At 37.3% G+C, this 20,517-nt stretch overlaps 2 protein-coding genes across 3 annotated transcripts in view; one reads left to right on the top strand and one right to left on the bottom strand.

Annotated features, from left to right (window-relative positions):
- The window catches only part of PDZD8 (PDZ domain containing 8), a 58,884-nt gene extending 43,842 nt beyond the window's left edge, over positions 1–15,042 (top strand). The window contains exons 4-5 of the mRNA XM_082053043.1: positions 8,933–9,095; positions 10,278–15,042. Coding sequence (XP_081909169.1) covers positions 8,933–9,095; positions 10,278–12,472 — 2,358 coding nt within the window. The 3' untranslated portion in view covers positions 12,473–15,042. The remainder of the gene's footprint in view (positions 1–8,932; positions 9,096–10,277) is intronic.
- Positions 15,043–16,813: 1,771 nt separating this feature from the next.
- SLC18A2 (solute carrier family 18 member A2) overlaps positions 16,814–20,517 on the bottom strand; it is a 28,472-nt gene continuing 24,768 nt past the window's right edge. For both annotated transcript variants that reach the window (XM_082053997.1, XM_082053998.1), the window contains 3 exons: positions 20,200–20,319; positions 19,776–19,909; positions 16,814–18,361 (listed from right to left, as the gene is read on the bottom strand). In XM_082053997.1, coding sequence (XP_081910123.1) covers positions 18,251–18,361; positions 19,776–19,909; positions 20,200–20,319 — 365 coding nt within the window. In that variant the 3' untranslated portion in view covers positions 16,814–18,250. The remainder of the gene's footprint in view (positions 18,362–19,775; positions 19,910–20,199; positions 20,320–20,517) is intronic.

Genomic DNA, 20,517 nt, shown 5'->3' with positions numbered 1-20,517 from the left:
GTGGAAAACAAAACTTTTCACCATGAATATTATTTCCATTACCAAGAACTTTTATCCAATAGTCTAACTTTTTGAATTTATTACACGAAGATTAATAGTACCCGTTTTATAGATATTAATTGGATACTTCAATGCAAATATAAGTAAGTACTAGCTGGTTCAGAGGCTTTACTCTTAACATATACGCTTGAATATGTTTTTCATTTTCTTCCTTCCCCTCAGAAGAGCCGAATGAAACCCTGGGCTGACTGACCTCACATGCACACACTCACAATGCACAAACTCTTACGCTCTCATTAATCTCCTGTATCTGTAATTTGCACTGCAGCAAATCATAAACCCTTATGCAAAGAAAATCATTAACTACATAAACTTTTTATTAATTCAGTGTCACACACTGTATTATTAATGAACTTTCTGTTTGTTTGTTTTCTCTTTTAATATCCAGTTTCAGTAACCATATTTCAGTATTTGCTATTAGACTACCTGAGTTTTTTAAGAACTATTTATGTGATGACTCAGTCATGCTTAAGCAATATTGGAGGAAGCCTTTGTTCTATCAAAGACATAAATGGTGATATAAGATTTAAGGAAAAAAAAAAAAAATCAATCTTTTCAATTTTTTTCAGGGCCAAAGGAAATCATCACAGTTGGGTTTAATAAAGACTAAAAGGATGTCAGTGAGTAAGAGCACTTAAAGAGCAGCTACGTTGGTGTTTGTACTAAATTGCTCTCCAAAGAAGAGCTCCACATAAAACCAAAGGTCTGCGGTTTACCTGCTTCTGACACTTTGAAGTTAAATGCAGGTTTTCTGCTGCCTTGTTTGCCTTTAACTCCTCCATTCAGCTCATGTAATTGCTGTTTAGCAAGAATGCCTCAGCAATTCGTGATAATTGCTGAACAGCCGACTTTCTGCATGTCACACAACCTGTTTCCCTGTACAACTGGAAAGTACAGTTTTTAGTCGTAGCTTAGTAAAATAGTACGTGCAATGTGTCAGAAGTACTGCTGAAAATAAGATGTAGCTCCTATTTTGTTGGCTAACTAGCCTCTTCTGGATTTTACTGGTGTCAAATGTTTTTAGTGCTCATCGGGGGGACATGCAGATGTTTAACTATCACGAATTGTCACAAATATTTCAGATAAAGTTAAACATGTGCGTAACATTTGTGGTATTGTGGCCTTAATGAATGATTATTTTAAATACAATCTTCCTCCAATATGTAACTCACTTCAGAATGAAATTACCGTCATATTTTGTAACTTATATTTTTTGGTTTTTACAAGATATCATGTAGAACAGAAAATGAGGCCCACTAGCTCTCTATATGGGATGACTAGTAAAGAGTATCTCAATAAATTTATCCGTAACTAAGTTTATTTTAAAAAAGAATAAAATCATGAAGACTACACCCTTTGTCTGAGATAGTTGTCTCCCCACACCACAGTTCACACAGCTGGAAAATCTAACAGCAAAAGGTCTAACATCCAAGTTCCATTTTTTCACTGTTTTATTGTTATTAAAAATCTCTTTTGTTCCCAGTATTCCACAAAAAGCAAAGCTGGTGACTATTCCAGACCTTGCTGGGAAAGCAGAGGCACCGAGTCCATTCCTTATGAGTCTCATTTCTCTGTGACACATTTTCTGTACAGACTTTTTCATTAATGATGCCATTTGATTAAACAAAGTGTGCGCCACGTTAAAAACCAACCAATATTTGTTTAGTTGGGGTGGCTAAAATGTGACAAACTCGTTCGTGGGAAATCCTGTCCCTTAAAAACTCCTTCAAGCATCGCTTGCAGAAAATTCTGTCGTGTGCAAAGATATTTGATATGGACAAGAAGAGATTAATAACAGTGGAAAATGGTGAAAATCAGAGATATGTACTCTTAAAGCAGCAGAAAATATGCACCTGACACAATCAGCAGTACTAACTTACCTGTGCTAAGATTTAGTGCTGCCTCAGTATCAGAGTGGGATAATTCATCTTGGGCCGACTCGTTGGGCATCCAATATGGACTAACAGGTTTGAAGTCAGCGTATACTTTTCTATATTTTGGTGACAGGAGATTGTAAGAACCAATTGCTCACTGGCCATTTCCAGATGCCAGTAAATGTACTGGGTCTTTCAAAGGGAAAGGTGTTTCATGTGTTGTGTGCTTGTGGGGGTTTGGGTTGGTTGGTTTTATTGCTCTTAGCAAAGGGGAGCAGGAATGGAAAGCTGTGTGAGTCTGAGCATCAGCTGCTGATGCCTTTTGCTATGGTTATGGGGTTCCTCTGTCAAAGGTGTATGTTTCCTTGGTATGGAGGGAGCATCGCATAGCAAGAAAAAGTGTGATAATTATTGTCATGGAAGTCTTGATACAGGTTTTGGAGCAGTAACAACTTTACATCTAAGGATTTAGGTTAAATTCTGGAAACAAAAATCAGATTTTTAGTCAAGCAGTCTTAGGAAACATATTCTATGAACAAAATAATCCGCAAAACAGAAAACTAATTTCCAAGTGTGTATATGTGTTTCCTAATATATGTTTGTTTCTTAGAACACAGAGTATGGCTTCTAGGTATGAAATATACTGATGTTTTAAGTAGCAAATATGTAGTCTTTTGCATTAGATTTTTTCTTAATAGTGGTTTGTAATTAGTATCTGTTTCTAGTAGAAAAGAAAATAACTGTTAAAAAGAGTCAATTTTCTGTGTAGAATGAAGTCTTACAGAGAAAAGTTTCTTCTCATTGTTTGTCATGTGTAGCTATTCTATAAATATGAATGTAACTCGTGGGTTTTGGTTTTTAAAAAAATCTTCTGATACTTTCAGACGTACATTTTCACTGCTAAAGGAAACAAAAAGATGGAGGAGTGGGAGGCACATGAGAATTTTGGTAGCTGGTTCCTGGGTTTCTTCTTTCTGGGTTTGTATCTGGTCTTGCAGTATATTTGAATGCACACAACACACAGAGTTTATGAACCAATTTTGGGTTTTTTTAAATTATTATTAACAGATTTTTGTGCAACCATGTGTATGTATCTAATACACCCACATATGTGTATGACATAAGAGTGAACACAGTTTACAACTGATAATCAATACATATCTTATTGACTACTGAACATCTAAGCATCCCAAGAACACGACAAGCTCTCGGATGCTGAGAAAACTTTCTCCTCTCTCTGTTGTTGGGAGTTTTCTCTGTGCCTGGGAAATTAAAGGGTTTCTGTCATCAAGACTATTTCTGTAAAAGTTTTTCTTCACTATTTCCCCAGAACATTTCAGGGGTTGTTCTGCTGTGGGGAGGGGAGGAATGGAGAAGAAATTGGAAAAGGTTTGTGGTGCTCTGGCCCCGTAGTTTTGGGCTTCAGGGCCGTGTCACAGAGAGAAGAGAAACATCAACTTCTCTAAAGCATAGATGGAAATCCTCGGAATGTTCAGAACAGTTGCCTTTCTTTATTTTTCCCCCTTTTGAGTCATGTTACTAAGGAGCGTATCGTGAGATTGGTGATACCTGTTTCCTCTCACTGACTCCTCTCTGTATAAATAATCGAGCAGTCGCTTTGCTGTGCAGGTCATATTACTGCATTCAATAATAGGGCTGAAAAAAGCAATAATGTTAAAATCCATATTTTAAAGATATACGCCCAAACCTTTTTTTTTTTTTTAATAATACATATATCCGAGCCTTCAGAATAGAAGCAAGAGCTTCCTAGTTTTATACTTCAATGTTTTGGGGTTTTTTTGGCATGAAATATTCCTTTCTTTCCTCTCAGCATGCAGGGCTGTCTGGAAGAAAGTGATACTTTACAGGCGTATTCACAGACATTCTCTCTTCTTTTTTTCCCCAAAACACATCAGACCATACCTTCCAAGAATACATAGGAACCACTGTAGTAATTCTAATGAGCTGGAAAAAATTAAGGGTTTTTTGTCTACAATACAACACTGTCATGGTGTCCATCTGTGATATATACAGTATGTTAAATATCATTGATAGGGAATAAGAAATAGGTGTAGAAATATTGTTCTGTAGTTGATGTAAAGTCAATGAAGTGACATTTCTTATGTGTTTGAGTGATCAACCTTTTCTTAGTGTTTATTCAAAAGAATGTAAAATACTACTTGTTTTTAACAAAGCTTTATTATGTTAATGTTAACAAACAGTTACACAAATATGAAATGCTAGTTAGAGAATAAAAGAAAGCTTTCAAAAAACAATTTCTGTTTTAGTTCCTGAAAATAAGTCATTTGGCTTAAAAGCAAAAGCCTTACGCTCTAATTATCATGCTGTGGCTTAATTTTGTTACTTTTTATTTTTGTATGCATCTAATAGTTTCTAAAGTTTAGCTGAATTATGTTACACAAGTCGTAAGAGATTATCATATGTACTTTTCCAGATGTTGTGATTTTCATATTTATAGATGAATCTTATTTATTATGTGTTGTCTTAAAAATTCTGAATGGAAGTGCCTGTGTATTCAAAAATAACTTTGTAGGTACGGTTTTGGAAGCACATAGTAAATGAGATGGCATCATATTTGTCTGTTGCCTATGAGGGATGTTTATTTATCATCCCTTTGTATTTGCAGATTGTTTCAGAGTGAGAATTTAATGAAGTATTTGAAGATTAAAACTGCATCCTGTATTGACGCTAATCTAAATATTCATCCACTTAAATGGTATTAGCACGCTGTAAACTTCAGAATTATCACTTTGCTGTGTGATTCAGTATCAGTATGTTAAAAAAGGTTGAAGAAATTGATTTTTCACTGACATCCAACATCTGCTAGGCTTTCAAAATGACAAGGCTGAGGTAAGGAAAGGCTATGAGGCATAATTTTCTGCTTCATTCTATTTCCAGAGCGTAATTCCAATACTGAGCTGAAGGTATCGGTGGGTTCTGTTCCACAGCTCACACACTGCATATAAATGAACCACAGCCCGTATTGTGAAATCAATGCTTATAGACTTTGTTCTGTAAAAGTCAGGCATTCACAGCCTCACATCAAAATATTATATTAATTTTAATGTAAATGGACATCTTGTGTCCTCTTCTTTGTTGTTGCTGTTTTCCTGAATAATAAAACATGAAGGAAATTACTTTTTTTTTTTTCCCCTAAGGCAGTAATTGCTGTTCTGCTGCATCTTAGTCTCAACAAGTATTTCATAAATAGTCTGGGGATTGCTCACCTTTTCATGAAAAGGTACATTTTCTGAGTTCTATGACATGGTTCAGTGTAAGTTACTCTGAATTTATGCCTTTCACTGACAAGCATATGGTATTATTTGCTTTGTCTTTCTCCTTAAAGTAACTACGAAGGTTTGCAAGAACTAGTAAAACAGACCTATTAATTAGATCAAATTAAAATAAACTTGCTCTAAGAAGGTATAGGTAGCTGGTTACAATTCCCCTTTCTCCTAGGCATAGCTGTTAATTTTTCTCCCTTATAGCAAACAATGTCTGTTCATTATCAGCAATTTTCTTCTAACCTTTATGTCATTTAGCGTATATTTATATATATTTATATATTTTTAAATATTTATAGATTTATATTTTTTTGTTTTGTCCTTATGATGTTTCATGTTCCAGTAGATATTTGGCTCTTCACATTTACTATCAAGATTTAATTTGAGGGAGAGGCAGAAAGGCATAAAGTAGCTGTGCTGGGTGTATGAAGATGCTTGACTTTGTGAGTGAACTTGTTGGGCTGGGGGGGTGTTTGAGAGCTTGAAATAGTATTTACCTGCACTGCAGCCTGAGATATTGTGGTGTTACTTGGTGAAACCTGGAGTTGCCAGAAAGAAAAATCAAGGGAACTATTCATCTGGTTTGGGTTGATAAATAAAATGAATTTACTTTGTGAGCGAGCTTGTGACTGCAGCCAAAGTTAATAAAAATCTGAGATGAACTTTGCTTGTTACGTTCAAAGGCGTTTTCCTTCAAAAAAAAAATGCTTTCCGTCAGATCCTGACGGAATATCGGGAGTCTCCTTGCGTACGGGTCGTACGGGCTGCGATCCGCGGTCGGTGTCCCTGCATGGGAGCCAAATGTGCAGAGATACCGATGTGTCCTTGGTCCCAGCCGTCCCTCGGTTCTTTTCTGTGGTCTCGCCCCGAGGAGGAGGGAAGGGTGAAATGCTGGGGGTCACCTCGGAGGCTTCCAGGGTGTTTTACAGTAGAGAAATATTTTCACTGTGAAGTCACCCACCGCCGAGCTCTGCGCAAAGTTGTCTTTGGAGTCAAAGGAAGCTGCCTAGGACGAGGGTCTGTACTGACAAACTGTAAGAAAGCTTTTGGTAACCTTTTTTTTTTTTTCCCCTTTTACTTCTTAATTATGCCTTTTTCCCATATTTCGCTCATTGTGCAGTTTGCTGTGGTCAGAGCTCACTGCTGCCTTTCCTCAAACCACTAGATGTTGCCGTACCAGCTCCTATTTTCCTTCCGACATTCTCTTTTTCGAACAGGACTCACTGCTTTCTGAGGAACGGATCTTCAGAAACATTAGTACTTCTGTGTGCTGCTCTTTGACTGGATGAGAAAATCCAGCTGTAAAGGAAAGTAGGTTTGCATGAGGTGGCTCCTGTACAAGTGTTATGGTGGCCGGTGGCCTTCAGCGCTTGGGTATTTTCCTGGTCTGCTCAAGAGTTGCACAAGAGTTGCCTCATGTTGCAAAAATACTTACAGCAATGATGCAAAACTAAGACTGTCCATCTTTTGTGAGCCATGCCTTTAAAATGTCTAATTAATTAATGCCAGTTCTGGGCATTAAGATCCAGAATTTATACAGGATTTCGGAAGAAACTCTATATTGTCAAAATAGATGTATCACTAAAGGAGTGTAATTAAATGACCAGGATAACTTGGTGTTAAGAAAAAAATAATTGTGTTTGAGGTGTGTGTTTGTTTGTTTGTTTCTCCTGCTTAATGATCCATTTCTTTCCTGAAATTCTCTCCCATAAGGGCTTTATAATTCAGTGGACTAATGAAAGGCAGGATAAAAAATGCTGATAGTTTCCCTTTCAGTCCCTGTAATATGAAGGTTTGTCAGCATTCCTTAACCGGGAGGTTACTTTCTGACCATCGTTACGATAGTTTCATTATCTATTCAAACAGAAGGATTTGGAAGTCTTTTTCCAACCTGAATCATTTAGAGCAAGACTTTTAAGGAAAAAAATCATAAGAAAATTGAGATTTGAGTGCTTAGACTCTGGAAAATCCCAGGAATAATGACCTCTTTGTTTGATAATAACATGCAGAACTACATAGGGGAGTGATTTTGGAAGGAATTTTTGTTGCAGGTTCATATGCTGCCACAGCAAATTCACATAATTTGTGTTCCTGACAGTTAAAATATTAGTGTTTTAAATTGTAATAATTGTTCATGATGTTTCCATACAGCATGTCCAACATTCGTGAACTAACTTGAAGCCATATTATCTATAAATAAGCGACTAAAGCAGGGTGATAATTCTTTTCCTTAAAATAAATCTCTTTCCTTCCACAGGTATTTCTATTTTTTTCTTTGTTTTTTAACACAGCTTTGGAGTGGTGAACAGTTTAATTATGCATCAGAGGTTTTTGGTGTAAATGGGAATAACCTTAATTAAAATGACAAAAAAAAAACCCAAACCTACCACAATTGTTTCTGTAGGCAGTTATTTATTTGTTTGCACTATAGAGGAACCTTTAATCTTGGTATTACAGCTAAGCTTATAAATGATTGTCTTACTCTTGCCTACATTACTGGGCATTCGTAATAGACATCTTAACAAAGCTTGAAAGAAAATACTATCTTTAAGTGATAATGGGAAATGCAGGAGGTTAGTGGCAAAGCTTAGAAAGTTAATACAAGTTTGCTTCTTCAAACTCAATGCTGTTCCAAAGCAAATTGATAATTAGTATAGCATTTTAATTTCTCTTCGGAGCTGAAACAAACAGTTTCCCTTTCAAACAGACTTTGGTGGAGTGACAATACGGTGTCATGTGAAACAGTCCAGAAGGAATGTCCTTTAGTAAAGTTGTGCGGTGTGTTTCGGTGTTTTGGCTTTGGTGTTGGTTTGTTTGTTTTTCATTAATTAAGGACAGTCTTTTTTTAAGAAAAAAGTTGTCAAAGATCTCAGACACTGACATGTGTAAGCAATTGGTCACTAGGTAGATTTATTCTTCAGTAATAGATCCCTGCACGAGTGTGGGGTGAAACTCTACTGCAGAGATTGTATCTCAGTCATTTCTTTAAGAAGATATTTGAGGTTTTTGAGTTAAATTTTATCTTGCAATATAAGTATGAAGAAAGGGTTCTGAGCCTTTGAAGAAAAGTCTTAGGCTGTTGTTAATTTAGGTTTGTTCTAAACAATACGTTAGCAATGTGTAAGCACATAATAGCTTTTTAACTCCAAACACCTTTTGCATAGACTACTGAAGAGCTCCTCATAGGAACAGGTTTTTATAACATAAGTATGGTATATTCAAAGGGAGACCTAGGTTGATGGTACAGTGCTCCTTTTAATAAAACTTTCTGATAAAATGGGTGGTGAGGTTGTGTTTGTAGCTTTGTTAGGACTGGGGCTTTTGGTGAAAATGAGCCATGTATTGCTATTCCTGCTGAGCTGTATTTGCACAGGCTAGCTCAGTATTATTAGTGTATATATGATGGAGCAGGTGTACAAATAATTATATATACATGTATATATATTTATTTTGCTGACAATTCCTTGCACAGCTTTATAGTTTTGGCATATTTGGTTCTTCAGAACTGGTGACATTTAGTTCTGTCTTTCTCCCAAGGTGTAGACTGATAGTGAATCTGTCTGTGACGATCTGCTCCCTGAAGGCAATGGATGTTCTAATGTAATTTTATTCTAAACAAGACCATTAGTAAGCATGAATCCCTGCAGCGGGCCTAATCAACATACTCTTAACTCCTAATTTCTTTCATTCTAGGCAGAGCTAGTGAAAGGGAACCTGCAAAGCGTTGGGCTCACGCTCCGCCTCGTGCAGTCCAAGGAAGACGATGCAGGACACGTTGTCATCGAAACCGTGACTCCGAACTCGCCCGCCGCAGCTGCTGATCTACAGAGGGGAGACAGACTGCTGGCAATTGGCAGTGAGTAATATGGCAGCGTTCAAATTTAGGGTCGTCTTGCAAATGGGGTGGACGTGTCTGCAGGCAGTTCAGCCAGACCGCCTTTCTCAACAATTACAGTTATGCCCAGCACTCATAATAAAAGCCAACATTTGTATTATTTATGGCCACTTAAGGTTATCATTCACTTGATTCATTTCCTTTCATATTTATTTAGTCTTTGCAAGGTAAAAGCAAAAATAAAGTTGAATAAACATTTGAATGTAAATATGTTTTAACTGCTCCAGTAGTGATGCTGTGAGGTTCTCTACTTAGTTTCTTCCAGTGATGTTACAAAATGTCCTTAGTTTACAAAGAAAACCATAATATTTAACATCCTAGGCTTGCATACTCAGCAGTTAACATAAATGTGCGAAGTAGAGTAAGGAAGAAATAGTAGAAACATACTTTTGAGTATGTTGTCTGACACGTCAAAATGACCCAAGAAGATCTGCTGAATATTCAATAGTATTTTTTTGTTTTAGTATCAATTTTTGTGAGCTTTGACATGTAGGAGCCTTTGTATTTCTTTTTAGAAATCTACTCTGAGAGTCTCATATTTAAATTGTAACTGGCAGATCAGTTTTTCCTCAATGCAGCATTATCCTTGACTTTTGTGAGGGAGGGGGTTGTGGGTTTTTAATAAAGATTCTGTTGAAATTGCTGGAAGTCATGAAGTGAATTGATACTAACTTATGTTCTACAACTTAAAATTAGACTGTTTCAATACTTATGTTTTATATGGACCATATCACCAACAGAAAATTAGATCATAATGAGAAACTGATAGTGGAAATATTACAGCATTAAACTTAAGAATAGGAGAGTGGACAGAAGGACAAATAAACCATTGATGAGAACAGTGGCTAATCAGCTTAGTGGAAGGAGCAGATAGGAGCCTGTTTATGATCGTTAAGAAATAATGCATGTTTTCTCTATTCTGCTGAATATTGTGGGAGTAAATTAAACATTATAGTAGGCAAATGATCCAGCTGTTACACTTAAGTTCAGCTCTTCTGTCATAATTTATTTCCTCTGTTAGTGGTAATAATACTGTTGCTCACTACTAAAGATCTAAATGTATTTGTCAACTGGTTTTGGCCATTTAAATTGTTACCATGTTTTCAAATCTAACAATTTTTGTCTTTTTTTTTTTTTTTATAGGTGTTAAAATCACATCCACTGTGCAAGTGTTGAAGCTCATTCGACAGGCTGGGGACAGAGTTGTAGTCTTTTATGAAAGGCCCGTTGGCTACAATCAGCACGGTTCGGCACTGCAGGATGGATTTGGACAATTGGAAGACTCTGCGTTCTTGACACAGCCAGAAGATGACCAAGCTGGTTTATCAGCTGATGTTGATAACAGAGATTTTGATTCAGAATTTGAGGAATTAGCTTCTGAATCACCTGAACAAAAAGAAGAACTGCCAACAATTCCGAGTCCCAAACGTTCGGCAGTAATGCTCGCTGCTAAACCACTCGGAACTATCTCTCCGATTCTGAATCGAAAAATACCATTAGGAAGTTATCAGACAACATCGAAAACGCAAGAAAAAGATGCAGCTAAAGTGTCAACACCCAAAACTAGTGAGAGTTCAGATGCATCACAGCAATCAGGTAAACAATCCCAAGGATCCAGTACTAAGCCTCCTGTGCCACCTAGGCCACAAAGTAAGACTGTTTTGCCTACTAGTGAAACTCAAAATCTGGGAGAAACTGCAGGTGTATCTTCTGAAAAACCAGAGAGGCCACCTCCACCTACAAATAACGGAGATAAATGTACGGAGAAAGTAGTAAAGAATAATGATCAAACAGAAGACCCAACGATATCGAAAGTAATAACAGCACCAAAACAAGATAATTTAAAAGATGGACTTTCAGAAAATGCACGCAGTTACAAAGATGGTGGAGATGATCATCACACATGGGAATCACCAGAAATTCCTTATAAAGTTCTGCAAGGCCGATGGCCAAGGACAAGAACATCCTCCTGTCTATTTGAAGTAGAAGGACACCATAAATACCTTAATGTTGCACTGTGGTGCAGAGACCCTCTCAAAGTAGGTTGTTTTATCTGCTTAGGATATGCAAGCATAAAACTTGAAGAAATTGCTTTCGATTGTATAGCTACATCCTCAATGGAATATACTAGAACATTTAAGCTGGCTGCTCCTCGACCGAAAGCAGCAGTCACTAGAACAGCATTGAGGAATTTGACAACACTTAAAGGATTTGATGAAAAATTTCGTTATGGCGATGTAACTTTACACTTCAAATGTTTAAAAGAAGGTGAAGCGGATGATTCAAGCTTTCTCCTGGAGAAAGAAAACGAATGTCCATTGGAAGAAGAAGCTCGTGCAGTTCAGAAAGAGGATTCTTATTTGGGGCCAGTTGTTCTCCCAGAGAACAAGCATAAGTTTCAAGATACTCACTTTCAGAATCCAACTTGGTGTGATTACTGCAAAAAGAAAGTATGGACTAAAGCGGCTTCACAGTGTATGCTCTGTGCTTACGTTTGCCACAAAAAATGTCAAGAAAAATGTCTTACTGAGACACCTTTTTGTGTAGAAGCTGAAAAGCGACTTGATCGAACTGTGGGAGGTGGAGTGGAAGGACAGGTGGCTCCCCAAGCCGCGTCCTCTCGTGTCGATTCCGAATCCAAATCCATTAACAGAACTGCAGGTTTCACCAGGCAATTCTTCAATACAAGCACCCGCTTCTTAAACCTTCGTCAAGTCCCCAAAGCTCGCCTTTCTGACCCAGGAACAGAGGTGGTAGAACCTTCACCAAAGCACACACCAAACACTTCTGATAATGAAAGCAGCGATACTGAAATCAGTGGGCCGAGCAGCCCTTCCAAGCGTGCGACAGGTACCGGGATAAAGTTGGTCCGAAAGGAGGGGGGTCTGGATGACAGCGTCTTCATCGCCGTTAAAGAAATTGGACGCGATCTCTACAGAAGTTTACCCACAGAGGAGCGTTTTCAGAAATTGGAGTTTATGTTGGATAAGCTGCAGAATGAGATAGATCATGAGCTGGAAAACAATAATTCGCTTGTTAAAGAAGAAAGAGAGGCAACCGACGCAAGGAAAAAAGCATTGATTTCTGCTGCGCTGGCCAAGTCAGGGGAAAGACTGCAGGCCCTGACGCTGCTGATGATCCACTACAGAGCGGGCATTGAGGATATTGAGTCTTTGGAGAACTTGTCGGTGGAGCGACAGGCCAAAAGGGTGACGAAAGATTCGGAGGAACCCAATGTAGCAGAAGAAGTGGAAAATGAAGATGTCAGTCTGACGGAGGCGCCAACAATCAACATCGTATCGGAAGAAGCAGTTGATCCACCTCAATCGGTAGACTGATATTTACATATTTAGGCATTGAAAAAAATGGACGAAAATAATACTTTGCACTTAATTACAAACACACAAATGAAATTAAAACACTGGTATAATGTACTTGTCCCGCTTCTCCACGGTTATTTGCCTGTGTAAGAGTACAGCTAATAATGGTTCTTCTCCAGCTACAGCACCATCATTTTGTTAAGCTGGCTGGTTAAAACTGCATTTTGGGGTTTATATTGGAAATTTATTTTTAATAAGTTATTTTTACTTTTTCTAATTATGTAACCTTATCATTTCACAATGTGTGGTGTCCTTAATGTATTACTTGCCCTCTTCCGCCACCTTTTATTTTTGCGTTAATGTTTTCAACAGGACACTGCCAGGATTTTCAAAATGTTTAGTTTCCATTGTATGACGAAGAAATGATAAGCTTGTTGCATACCTGAGCTGATGACTGACACAGAAGTCAGTGAGGGACCAGGCTTTAAAACGTTGATCACTGTTACTGTACATCTTCTGGATGGTTGTGTATTTTTTTGCCAAACATATCATGAAAGCAAACACAAGGTCTTTCATTTTGTCTGTTATTAATATTTCCTGAAGTTAATGTTGCATATCACTTGTTTTCATATTTTTGTTAAATACAATAACTTTTCATAGTTTGTAATTATCATGAAATATAGTAATGCTATGCTAAAAAAAAGAAATTCTCCTTAGAAATTTGGGCTATTGTATCCTGGTTGAATAATACTAGATATCAAAGTACATACCAATATCTCGTAATAACTTAATTAGGAATATTTTTGAAGTAAGAGGCTGGTTGCATTCCAGAAAAAATTGTATGTTTAAGTATTGTTGTATTATCTGATAAGCTGACAGAGGAAAATTGTTCTTCATAAGAGTTGGAGGTTTCATTGCATTCTATGAAAAAGCATGGAATGATGGTTTAAGTAATTTAAGAAAAAATAGTATTTTGCTGCAGACTTTATCTTATCATTTCAGAAAGCTTAAGGTACAAAATACTTTACAAAATAGCTAAATGTGTTCTCTCAACACTTTTGAGTAATCATATAGCGGTAAGTCGCATTCAGCTTCTCAGATGAGAGAGTCTGAGCAGAAGGATCATCTTTGTCAGAAAAATGTCCTATAGTGTATATAACATGTTTCATTTGAGTCAAAATAAGTGAGTCCAGTAGAGATGAGGAAGAATTTCAGCCAGCAGCTTTTGCAAAGAACTATCTGGTCTTGTGCTACGTGTAAACTGTGGATCTTAGCATCACCTGGCTAAGGCTGTTGTTCTTATTTATGTTCTGTAAACATGTCTTTGTTTCATCTTCTGTGTATAGAAATGCCATATAAAATATCATCTTTATTTTAGGTACTGTGTTGGATACTGGTGTCATTATCACTGGTAGTAGAAAAGAAAATGCCTTTGTAGAAATGGAGTTAAATCTAAGATGGTAAAATAACTCATTGAAATTTTCAGGCAGTCTGTAATGTATCTCTCGATTCAATTTGCTTCTCAGTTTATTTTGTGATGGGCAAAATTGAGAAGCGATGGTTGTCACAGATGGAAAAGCGTACTTGTGCTTCTAAAGGAAACGGTTACTTCCACTCATGCAACTACTTGCACTTTTTTGTGAGTTCTGGGCAGTTGATACTTATTTAGTCGATGTATGGAAAACACTATCCATGCTAAAACGGGCATGTGCCACACTTTGGAAATTAAGCTTCAGCAAATAATCGCACAAAATTAGCTTCCCTTATTGACTAAAAGTTATTTAACCTGTACTTGCTTGAGATGCCTATTGAGACTTCCCCACTCCATTTTCGTGGTGGCTTGATCTGCATTCATTGGTGGTGATCTGCGGTCAATCTCCATCAGTGTTCGCTCTTGTGGGCTACTATAGAGGTTTTCAAATATATCCAAGTACTTCATTTAAGCCCTGGTACACGTGACGGAGCTGTGAAAACAAAGCAAATACTGATTTAAAAGCTGCATTCAAGGTTTTAAATGTATTTGTGTAATACAGTGGGCAGGAAAAGCTGGATATAGTTTTCCTCGTATAGGATTGCTAATGATGATTGTAAGAGATAAATTGAACGTAGTGCAATATTTTTAAATATACTGAATGGGAAAAGGGCAAAATAATTGTATTTTTAGTGGTAAGAAGGAAAACAAAAAATTCCAATCTGGCGTTAATTACAATAAACGGTGAATCTCAAGGGGAAAATTGTAATACTACATTCCTGATGTAATCTTTGCTTCGTGCTTGATTGTAAATAGCTGAAAATAAAGAATACCACAGAAAACAAGAATATCTTGACTTAATAATATCGGAATAGGTGGCAGCTACACACAGTTGCAGAAGATCTGCCTAATATGATTTTGTTGGCTATTATTTTATCATGAGAATAAGCTTTAATAAAATAGTTTTGCTAAATTATCAACTTCTTTGCGTTGTGTTAATATTTTTTTTAAAAACATTTGTACTGCAGTATTTCGTCATTTAAAGCCACTGCTTAAAGAAAAGATCTTTGGAAGAAAACCACAAATTTTGCATTAAATAAAACTACCAATTGCTGGATTCATTGGGCTTTTATGCATTCTTTCTGTTTGGATATGTATTTTTGTTCTATACAGTTTTCTAGCAGATGTAGATTTCTTTCACATTGGTGATTCCAGTTGGTTCTTTGTGTAGGTAGATAATCTCATGAAATGGATGTTTGTGTATTGGCCTTTTTTTAAGGCCTCCAAGCACTGCTCAGATATTGCCCTTCAGTTATTAGTGATAATGGTCACCACTGGTTACATTAGTAGAATTTTGCTTGGGTAATCTTTTCCTCTGACTTGTCCTGTCCTTCATGAAATGTTAATGGATAACTAAACATGTCCCTACTGGTTTACTAGCTCATTTTTAATTAAGCAGTTTTTCCGTATAATTCCTTGTCCTTGTGTTTTTCCCCTCAGATTTGAAGTAAAATATGCATGGAAGTTTACAGCTACAGGGGTGGACTAAGGTGCGGGAGCAAATGAACCGAATGACTTTATCACACTTGAAATGGCACAGATAAGAATATACAAAATATGAACGAATCAATTTCATTTTACTTCCTGTGACTAAAGTTATTCCCTGACTGTCAGGAAAAAAGGGGTTGTGTTTGATTACTTATTCTTAATGACATAGAAAATCTAAAATGTATAAAAACTATTAGATGGTGGTGGGTTTTTTGGTGGGGGGGAGGGTGTACAAAGTCCCAACATGGGGGTGTGTGGCACTTAACTCTGTCTTCTGGTTTTACTGGGCAAACTGGGGTCAGGTACTGGTCTGTGAGGCCCCAGTGGAAACCAGGCTCCACCTGCAGAAGAGGAACGTGATCATTTCATCTGTCCTTGGGCCTCCTCGAGCTCGTCTGGTGTTGCAGATTAATGGGAACTCTTCCTTACTTTTGATGTGCTCAAAAGCACAAAGCCAAGCCATGAAGTAAGCCATTCTGTGCCTTTTAATATATATATAAATTGCTATGTTTGCATTCTTTTTGTATTTGTGAATTTAGGCAGTACATTTATTAATCACCTGGCAAATTAATGAACATGTTGTGTGATAATTTAGCATTCTAACATTGGTATATTAAATTTAATTGGATTAGCAAGTTGATGTTGACCAAAAGTGCTCAGTGAAGCTAAGTAAAATAACTTCTTCTGAGGCAAAGTTTCAAGTATCCGAGCGTTGTACAACATTACAGTCTGAATTTAGTTTAAATGACCATTGATATGTGCGATTGTTACTTATTCAGCGGCAGTGAAGTACTCAACATGTACTGTATTTAATGTCTGTCTCCAAACCCCTCCCAGCTTTGCAGGGAGGATTTCCATCTCTGTTTTATTCAAAAGAATTGAAGATACACCGCTACAAACATCTGTAAGTGGATTTTTCAAGTCAACCACAGGATATATTGCTGGGTCTTTTGCACCATTTAAGCCTCTTATGCTGTTTTGTCGTAATCTTCACCCTTATTTCAAGAAAACGGGATGTTTCAAGAAGATGGACCCAATTTAGCAGTGTATGGATGTCAAACTGCGTCCATCATTTTGAAACAGCCTGTATACAGGGGTGTCCCCAGTCCTGCACATTTGGCCTTTTCTCTTTCCCAAAAGTTAAATCTCAGACCAGCAGCCACATACCAGATGGATTTTTGGAAGATACCACGCTTACTTAATGCAGTTGCAGCTGTTTATGAACTGGAATGAAAATGTTTGTCCTGGGTTACAAATGGACTAGAACTGAGGAATCTTTTCCCATGACCTGAAATAGTGGTTGGCCTTTCCCTCCTTAATATAGAGTAAACAACAATGCATAAGGCAAATCGTGAGGGGGAGTTTTTATTGTTGTTTTTACTTTATTACAATAGATTATGGACTTCTTTTACATAACTTTAATGTGGTCTGGATGCATAATTATTGAGAAAGCAATACTTGAAGTCTGATCCACTATATTTTTTCATATTCTCTGACTATAGTATGTACACTTTACAAAACTATGTGTAAACATAATATCTATGCTGTAGTACATGAAACATCTGCAATTACATGAAAGAAGGCACATAAAGATTTTAATTTGACAAATGAAAAGGTACACCACAGTTGATAAGGACACTGGGATTGTTTTAAACCTGTTTCTTTCCAAGTCTGATTTTTTTCAGTGCAGATCAGGGCTGCCTAACACATTTCCTGTGTTAGGCTGTGGCCCCAGATGTTAAGAAATATTGGCAATATTGGTCATTTTTTCATTATTATTTTTAGCAAAGTTGATATTTTAATTCATTTTTTTTAAAGAAATACATGTTGAATTTCTAGATACGTATGCAAATACATGTAAAATCGGTTTTTGTTTGAACTGCTTATCAGTTTTCAGTATGTGCTAAGACTAAATACTGTGACACTGCAGCCTTTCTTAATCAGTCACTTAAGATGCATCTAAAATAAAGTTATGTTAAAAACAAAAGATTAAAAATACAGAAATAACAACAACTATTTTCATGCTGTTCTTTTTTCCCCTGTATGGGAAAGGAGCATTCATACCTACTTGTTTACCTGATGTTGTGTGGTTGGTTGGGGGCTTCATATTACACAACTGGTTAGTTTAAACTTCATTAAATGGTAGTGACTAATAGCTATAGACTCATCTGCTCAGAATACTGCTTTCCCCAATGTTTCAAGGAGAGCTCATATTTGAAATCAGGAAATATTTGCCTTTTACTTTACTAATAGATGATCTGAAGTTGATCAAAAACCTCCTAGTGAATTCCAGCCTTCAGCTCCTGTGGATTTACTTGCAAGGGTACAGTTTAGAGGGATGCAAAGTGGATAGTTTGAGCTTTGCTTATTATCTTTTTCCTTTTAATTTGATAAGACAGACCAAGCTTTTGCCAGTAACTCATGACTCCAAACAAAATATGAAATACCTTGTCAATGAGTTGACTTTGAAAAATAGTTAAAATTCACGTTTATACAGACTTATACTACACATTTAATCAAAAAATATAGTGTAATATTCAATAAAATTAAATACACAAAATAAAGATTAACACTATACAAATCCTCTATAAAAGCTTTTCCCTCCCTTATAAGGCAGCTAGCAGTCTGCTTTATAACCATGGGCGATGAATAATATACCTTTGGTTTTTTTGACCATTTCACTATTAAATGTACAGTACAACTAAAACCTATTTATGGATGAGATGTTTCACATGAAACACTGCATTTTGTACACCAAAATATATGGCTTTTTCACGTTATTCATCACTTTCATATTCCTCTTCCTCATCGCCCATGGGGTAGGACTGGATGTTGTTCTGGGTGTACATCTTTGTTTTCACAGGGCAGTTGTGATCCATGAGTATTGCCTGGAAGAAAACAGAGCATGAATATTCACTTTTCTGCTTAGCTTTCATGTTGAGTGTGATTAAGCTTGTTTTTTAGTTAATTAAGAACACGAAATGGGGTCCCTCTTTTTCACTCTTCAAACCCGAAAGAAACAGGACATCAGTTCAATGACACTTTACATTTCAAGTTATTTTGGGGGGCACAGACAGTGTGGAAGGTGTTTAGGCCATGGGGATAGATCCTGTCCCTTTGGCAATTACTGTGTTACATGTGAAACCCTGTCAGTGAGCAGGAAAGCACACAATAAACTTCATATCTCCAAGCAAACAACAGCAGCTTTTTTTTAATCTCTTTCCCTCAGCCTTAGTCAGTGTTAAAAACAAAAAAATAAATCAGTGTAGCCTACAAAGGTTATGAGGATGGATTAACTGGAATCTCAGGGATTCTACAGTCCAAATATGTGCAAAACAAAAGGTCTCTGGCCTCACATATGCCACTATTTCAGCGAGATTCTTTTTTGCACCTTCTGTTCGGCTCTTTCCTGTACAAAGCATGAGCAGCACATTCTGGCCTTCCCTTGCAGAGATGTGCCCTGCACAGGAACACTATGGCCATGCAAAGTTACGTTTTCTTTTCACCCAATTAAAATTTAGTAACTACAGTTTACACCCCAGTCAACCTGGTTCAGTATGAGCAAGGATGAAGTGCTGGGTAGGCAAAACCTACAGGTGGTGGCAGAAGTCGCAGCAAAGATTTGGTTTTGCTTTCCAAGACTTTTCCAACCCTGGAATCACAACAGAGATTGTGCTGCCTTGTAATTCCTTCAGGAGCTTCCAATCTGGTTGCTGAATGAATAGGGAATAATTCAATGGGTTCCCTCCTGCAGTAAGGGGGGTTTTGAGCCTGACCTGATATAAATCTATAGGAACAGCAAGTCTTGTCACAGCAGAGTTAGGGAGCAGATAAAGGACATTGCGTGAAAGGGAAAACATTCCTCAATACCCACTGCAGGTTGCAGGGGACTGGGCAAGATTGCGGACTTGGCCAAACATCATTCGTCTACACCATATACACCTTACACCTTATACAGATGCTTATACAGTGTCTGGACTCTACTGACTGCTCTAGAAAATTAAGTTATATTAAAAAAGAAAGAGTCAGGGTAAGACCTGTGGTACAGATAGGATAAGAGAAGCCATTAATTTGTAAGGGTGGTTGATCTGTGTGGAGAAGCAAAGGAGAGGAAGAACGTATTAAAAAAATGTATATACTGTACACACTATAAGGTATAGAGGAAAACATATATACTGTAGAAGACCATGAAGAAAACAGGTGATGCAGGAGGGTGAAATAAACTCTGCTGGTCCCATATTGGGGAAGTTAAAAGCAAAGATGCAGAAGAACAACAAACTAAAGGAACCATGCTATGCTTACCATTTTCTCCTCTTTGGCAGGTGGACTTCGAAGGAAAAAGCACAGAGGAGCGAAGAGGATATCCACAATTCCTATAATTGTCATGAGCCATGGAAACCCAATGGCCTTTGCAATGGCACCACCGGCAGAAGGACCTTGTATAAATAAGACGCTTTTTCTGAATACTGCTCAGACATAAAATTTTCAGCAGTCACTTTAAACAACAGTAATTTTAGATACAAAACTCCCACTTTACAAATTGATTTGAGGAATGTGAAGACATGTTTTTAATTCTCTGTGTCCTTACCCTCTGCTTCTGATTTCTTGCAGGAAACAACCACCCCAGCTCATAAAGGCTGCAGGTGCCACTGGGACTCACCCCAACCATCACAGCATATTTCTCTTAACTATCAGTGCATTATAGGCAGGAAAAGGCCAGACTTACCTATGGCGAAGCCCATGCAAAAGGCAACATCAGCTATCGCGTACACGCTGCCGTAGACAGACACATGGCGCAGATCTACGAGGTAGCCCATAATTGGCATCATGGAGGAGTCCACCATTCCTGGTTGTGAGGGAAGGAAACGTATTTCAGGAAAATACCACCTTTTCTGTTTTTTCTTTTAATGTTTTGGCCAAGTACGTGCTGAAAGGGATGCAAACGCAACTAAAGGGATGCTTGTTCTTTAATAAGCAAAATATTAATCTTAAAATAGACTGTATTATCCGTTCTTTATAAGGTCTTTACTGTGTCTGAGGGCAC

The sequence above is a fragment of the Streptopelia decaocto genome, assembly GCF_964273445.1.
Source record: "Streptopelia decaocto genome assembly, chromosome: 5".
Taxonomy (NCBI): Eukaryota; Metazoa; Chordata; class Aves; order Columbiformes; family Columbidae; genus Streptopelia; species Streptopelia decaocto.
Note: the sequence above shows the minus strand (reverse complement) of the source record. Positions and strands in the feature narration are given on the sequence as shown.